General features: G+C 48.3%; 1 protein-coding gene across 10 annotated transcripts in view; it reads right to left on the bottom strand.

Moving 5' to 3' along the window:
- Positions 1–6314, bottom strand: part of Tnpo2 (transportin 2) — a 23199-nt gene that overhangs the window by 7439 nt on the left and 9446 nt on the right. For all 10 annotated transcript variants that reach the window (XR_002378590.1, XM_021170826.2, XM_021170823.2 and 7 more), the window contains 8 exons: positions 5232–5338; positions 5015–5148; positions 4843–4924; positions 4645–4767; positions 4433–4551; positions 2606–2666; positions 2332–2497; positions 2054–2206 (listed from right to left, as the gene is read on the bottom strand). Coding sequence is in view for 9 of the 10 variants with exons in the window: in XM_021170826.2 (XP_021026485.1) it covers positions 2054–2206; positions 2332–2497; positions 2606–2666; positions 4433–4551; positions 4645–4767; positions 4843–4924; positions 5015–5148; positions 5232–5338 (945 nt within the window). In the remaining variant the exon portion in view is untranslated. The remainder of the gene's footprint in view (positions 1–2053; positions 2207–2331; positions 2498–2605; positions 2667–4432; positions 4552–4644; positions 4768–4842; positions 4925–5014; positions 5149–5231; positions 5339–6314) is intronic.

Below are 6314 nucleotides of genomic sequence, written 5' to 3'. Positions count from 1 at the left end.
AGAGAGAGAGAGAGAGAGAGAAAGAGAAAGAGAAAGAGAAAGAGAAAGAGAAAGAGAAAGAGAAAGAGAAAGAGAAAGAGAAAGAGAAAGGGAATAGAAGGCTGGGGCATATCCAATACAACATGATAGGTGGGAAAACTGAGGCTCTTCAAAGAGCCCATAAAAGGCAGGAGCAAAGGGGGACACAGATACACTGCAGATGAAGGTGGTCCAAATTCTGGCTGGGCAGAAGCCCAAACCTATAATGCTAGCACTGAAGGTGGAGGCCAGCATAATCATGGAGGGAAACACTCCTACCTCTCCCACCACCTACTTCAAAACAAAACAATAATCAAAGCTGCAGGATTAAAGAAGCAGGCAAGCCTGGACAGGAAGTGACTCTCAACCTGAAACGTCTATACTTTACTTGTACTTTTCTCTTATCCCCTCCCTGGTTCTCTCTTCCTCCTACTCCCTCGCTTGATTTATTTTATTTTAGTGTATGAGGGGTATTGTTGAGTGGGCACAGGTATGTGCATGGTGTGTGCAAGTGCCCACAGGTCAGTAGAGGATTCAACTACCCAGGAGCTGAAGTTACAGGAAATCATAAAGAGCTACATGGATGCTAGGAATGAAACTTGTTCTCTGAAAGAGCAAACACTCATAACCACTGAGCCATCTCCAGGCCTTATTTTTTTAACTTTATAATTGTTTATTTTAATTTGTTTGGTGGGGTTTTGTTTTGTTTTCTCAGTAATAGGAATAAAAGACTTTATGCATCCTAGCACCCCGCCAACCCCTACCCCCACCCTACACCTGCTTCGCCCTGTCTTTCGAGACCAGGCTGGCCTTGAACTCAAAGAGGTCTGCCTGCCTCTGTCTCTGAGTACTGGGATTAAAAGCATATGCCCAACTATGAACACATCTCTTTATTAATATCAGACTCTAGGGAGTCTGAGTCAAGAGACATCACAGCATAGCAAGTTTATCTCATAAAATAAAAACTACCATGTACACATTGTTGCATGATATCTGAGATAGAATCATTACCAAGAAAGTAATCATGAAACCATTTCTTGATGTGGAACCCAGAGCCTTTTAATATCCAGGCAAATGTTGTACTGATAAATTGTGTCCCAGTCCAAACCCTAGGCCTCACTCACTCACAGGTAATAAAAGCTCTCCAGACTAAAAGCTCTTGCTGCCCAATGCCTGTAGTTTAGGTGACAATTCTAGGTGTTGAGATAGTCACACATACCAAAACTGGCCACAGTCCATATCCTATGTCTTGTGGGGGAAAAAAGCTGAAATGCCATGCCAACTACAGGACGCCCCGTGGGTTCTGGTTTTGGTATCTCCCTAGTGTCCCTGACCTCCTGTTGTGTAGACTACGCTGGCAGCAGTCCTCCTACAGTTCTGTAACTACAGGCATGGACACACTGTGCTCAGCTTAACACTACGTTAAATTTAAGAAAACTTCATAGCTAGGCACTTCTAATTCTGGTGGGCAGCCTAACAGAGAATCAGGTTTCAGGCCAGTTGTACACTGGGAAATAAGGGAAGTGGTACCAGCCTGTGTAGCTGTTTGGCCATGTATGAAGCCTGGGACTGGTACTGGATATATGGACAGAGTTCCCATGAATGGATTCTCATGCAAGAAGTATCCTAGTGGGACAGCTACAGTGGGCAAGAGCTACTATCCATATGCTTGAACCATTACAGAGTCATCTGCTTATGAGAATGGGGGAGGGCTGGCATGTTGAGAACCTGTTAGGGGGAGGGGGACACCTTTCAGGCCAAGCCAGGAGAAGAAAAAGATCACAGAGCTATTTGAAAAAGATAAGGAAGCCAAATGGTGGTAATGCAAACCTTGAATCCCAACACACAGAATCTCTGTGAGTTCAAGGCCAGCTTAATCTACAGAGCAAGTTCCAGGACAGCCAAAGCTGGACAGAGAAACCTTGTCTCAAAAAAAGAATAAGTAAGTAAGTAAGATTTAATGGCCTGTGCTATGGGGCTGCCTCCATCTGCATTGCTCAGGTCAGGCCAGTGCCAACGAAATGGAGAGACTCACCCTCAGCGATGGCGCCCAGCACCAGGATCCCTGACTCTTTGACCACCCACTCAGGGTGGAATAGGAGGCCCTTGAGCAGGGGAAGTAGGTGGGGCAACAGTTCCTCCCGGAAGACATTGGCAAGGACATCCAGCGCAGCTGCAGAGCACTTCCCTGAGGGGACAAGGAGGCTAAGCTCAGGGAGGACTGTGGGGCAGGTTTCAGCCCTGAGACCAGTTCTTCATAAAGTGCTCCCCACCAGCCTCGCCCCCTCCCCCAGGAGCCAGCCTACTACCTACTCAGATTCCAGTCCGACAAAGCATCATCATCATCGTCGTCCTCAGCATCCTCAGAGCTATCAGGCCGCTCAGCCTCGTGAGTCAATGTCACTGTGCGTGACTTGTGGAACCGGGGCTTGATGTCCTGCTCACTGTCAGGTACCGCCTCGTCCTCCTCCACATCCCCCTAGGGACCAGCCCAGGCATATTTCTCTCAGCACTGGCTGGAGACCTCCAACCCAATACCCAATGGTCTTAGCCACCCACAGTCAGCTGTGGATGCCCCTTGGCTGACCTTAAGAAGGATGATGTCAATTTCAGAGTACTTCATCCCATTCACGAGGATAGGGATCAACCTATTGGGAAAGAGACTGGTTGTAGGATGCAGGGACTCTGGCTTGAAAAGGAAGCAGAGGTGTGAATAAGAGTACGGAGCAAGGGGCAGACTATGCTCAACACACCCATATTCCTCTGTCCTGTTTCTGTTCACTTCCCTTCAGGGAATTAGCAACATATTTTCAGCCACCATGATTAGGAGACACAGTTTTCTCCCTCTTTTGAAACGGTCTGTGTAGCCATGGCTGGCCTAGAAATCATACACCTTCTTGAGGCTGGAGAGATAGCTCAGCAGTCACAATCATGACTTGCTCTAACTCCAGCCCCAAGGAACACAATACCTTCCTTTGGCCTCTGTGGACATTGCACACATGTGGTACAGGAATACATACATGCAAGCAAAACACTGATTTAAAAGTAATAGTAAATAATAATAAAAATGTTTTTTTAAAAAAAAAGAACATCTTTTTGCCTCAACCTCCAATACTGTGATTACAAGTGTTTACTGCCACATCCAGTTGTCCCATCTATCACTCAGTGACAAGTAGCACCACACAGCCTCTTGACCCAAACATGAATGCACACATGAATGCCAGAACCCTGAACACCTTCAGCAATGCTGCTCCCTAGCACTACACAAAGCACAAACATCTGACCCATTGTTCAGACCCTGCAAACAAAGCTGCCGGGCAGGCTGCTGGTGGAAACAGCAGAGAGCGTGGTCGCACACAGCTTTAAACACGAAAACTGATACAGCTGGCGAGATGGCTCAGCGTTTAATAGCACTGACTACTCTTCCGAAGGTGCTGAGTTCAAATCCCAGCAACCACATGGTGGCTCACAACCACCCATAATGAGATCTGGTGCCCTCTTCTGGTGCATCTGAAGACAGCTACAGTGTACTAATGAATAATAGATAAATCTAACTGATATAACCTTCCTGTCCCCCTCTGCAAGAGTCTCAATCCTCCTCAAAGTCCTATGTCCCTCTAGCCACAACTTCTCCTTGCTATCAATAATCTGAGATAGCCAAGTGATCCAAAATGGTCAACACAAGGGGGCTCAAACCAGTCATGGTGCCACATGCCTCTAACCCTAGCACTTAAGTTCTAGGCCCACTTGTCTCAAAAACCCAAAAAGTAAGCTCTTGTTAAAGTACCACTCAAGAGACTCTGAACTCCTAAACTGAAGAACACCGGAGCCTGCAGTCGTAGGCACAGCCTTTAACCCCAGTACTCCGGAGGCCGAGGCAGGGTCCCTTTAAATCCTAAGCCAGCCTAGTCTACCGAGCGAGTGCCAGGACAGCCATGGCTATACTACATGGAGAAACCCTGACTCAAAAATCAGAAAGAAAAAAGCAAGTCAGAGCTACAGCATCGCTTATCCAGGAGGGCCGTGCCTGGAATTAACGTAGGTGCCGTTCTCTAAGCATCTTGAGCAGCCATGATGAAGCCTTCATCTGCTTATGGGTTGTTTCTTCTTTTTGTCTTCTAGCTGTTCTTTGAGACAGGGTCTCATGTAACCCAGGCTGGCCTGGAACTCATTACACAGCATTTGTGGCAATCATTCCAAGCTTAGCCTCCTAAGTGACATGCGTGAGCCACCACACTTGGTTTCTGTCACCTAATTTTTAAAGTCATTAAGGTTACACCCCATAAAAATCAGTGTACACAGGAGTCAAAGAAAACTGACTTAAACCACATAAGATACAGTAAGCAAAGCATCCAGGAGAAGGCACAGGTCCAGGGAGGACTAGAGGCTGAGGGCATGGGGTATGAGTACTCACTGGACCAGGTGAGAGGCCAGGACTTCCTTGCAGATGGGCTGCTCGGCTAGCGTCAGCCAGAACTCACAGGCCTCCAGGGCCACGTTCTCATCATGGTCCTGGGTCCTCTGTAGCATGTACTGGGGCAACAGAGAGAGGCTGAGACCTAGCTCAACTGAGAGGGATTCCCCATCCCAAGCCACCCACTGGCCCTTGGTATTGAGCATTCGCACCTGGATGATGCTGTGCATGTGAGGGATGAGCCTGTCAATTCGCACTTCCAAAAGCATCACAAGGGCCCGGCACACGTTCTTTCTCACCTCAGGGTCATCATCCACAGCCAAGGCAAACAGGTGCTGTGTAAAAGGGAAAGGTCAGCTGCCTGAGGACCCCTTAGCCTCTTCCTATCCACCTGGAGCCTGGTGACCCACCTCAATGAAAGTGTCAATGTTGTCCATCAGCGCTTGGGCCCGGTCCATGATGAACTGGTTCACACAGGCGATGGCATGGGACCTAGTAGTCAGTGAAGGCATGGATCACATATGAACTCCTGCGTCTGCCTACCAACTCTAAGACCATTCTGCTCTGAGGAACATCACATACCGGATCTTAGGGCTGCAGTGCTTGAAAAACTGCAGGAATTTAGGGATCATGATGTTGAGGGGCCTGTTGAGAGCATCACTATCCAAAAGCTCCGAGGAGTCTTCACAGATCTTCTGTAGGGCTCCAAAGGCTCCCTAAGCAGAGAGATGGATGGCTGTGAGCCGACTCTAAGCTCTAGTCCCTGCTTGGGTCAGGCCAGGTACTGCCCACCACCTACCTCGCAGGTATTATAATCCTCTGAGTTGAGCAGGTTGCACAGCTGAGGCAGCAGCTCTGGCCACATCTGCAGCTCACCCTTGGAAGCGATGGTGGTGATGAGAATGCCTGGGGCAGCCAGGGAGAGGAGGCCGGTCAGGCTGAGCAAGGGCCTACTGGTCCCTCAACCCTCCCCACCAAGGGACTGGCTCACCAGCTTTCTTTCCTCTCCCATGCAAGTTCTACATGGCACCCTGAGCCTCTCTTTGGGGTGCTGGGGACAAAACCCAGGCCTCATGAATGCCAAGTACACACTCCATTGTAGAGTGACAGGCCCTCTTCAAGTCGTCCTTGCCAACTCTGCACATAGCCTCACTATGAGACAACTGTTCCAGGTTATAGGAATCCGCCCCAAATCACTGCTTTTACAAGTGGAGAGGGGTATGAAGTGAAGATGCATGAGCCCAAGATGTGGGTGGCCACAAGGCAAGCCCTCAGGAGAGTAAATTGTCTTTCAAGTACTTTTATTTCATAGTACAAAAGACTGAACTCAGGGCCCTATGCACGGTGGGCAAGCATTCTCCTGTTGAACTAAATTCCCGGCCCTATTTTGTTGTTGTTATTGTTGCTTTTCTAACCTTTTGAGTTAAGGTCCCAAGGCAAGACCTGAACATGCAGATCTTGTCTCAGGTTCCTAAGTAGCTGGGATCACAGGCCTGTGCCACTAGGACCAGCTAAAGAGGGTATGGCCTCCAGTTACCTGGAGCAAAGATTCTTGGCTAGAGGTATTGCAGTCCTGGTGTAGTAACAGAAGAAAGGCCAGAGCAGGGAAGCAGGCAGTGATGGGAATCAAATAACCAAGTCGTGAAAGCCTCTGTATCGGGAGAGGGGATGCTACTGACAATTAGAGATATAAGGGTGGGGGCTAGGGAGATGGCTCAGTTGGTAAGAGTGCTTTTCTAGACCAGTATGAAGACCTGAGTTCAGTTCCCAGTACATACATAAAAAGACAGGTGTAGTGGTACACCTGTAATGACAGTTGAGATCTCAGGACTTGCTGGCTACCAGCCTAGCTCCAGATCCTTTTTTTTTTTTTTTTTTTTTT

This window comes from Mus caroli, chromosome 8 (assembly GCF_900094665.2).
Source record: "Mus caroli chromosome 8, CAROLI_EIJ_v1.1, whole genome shotgun sequence".
Taxonomy (NCBI): domain Eukaryota; kingdom Metazoa; phylum Chordata; class Mammalia; order Rodentia; family Muridae; genus Mus; species Mus caroli.
This window is presented reverse-complemented; position numbering and strand designations above follow the sequence as displayed.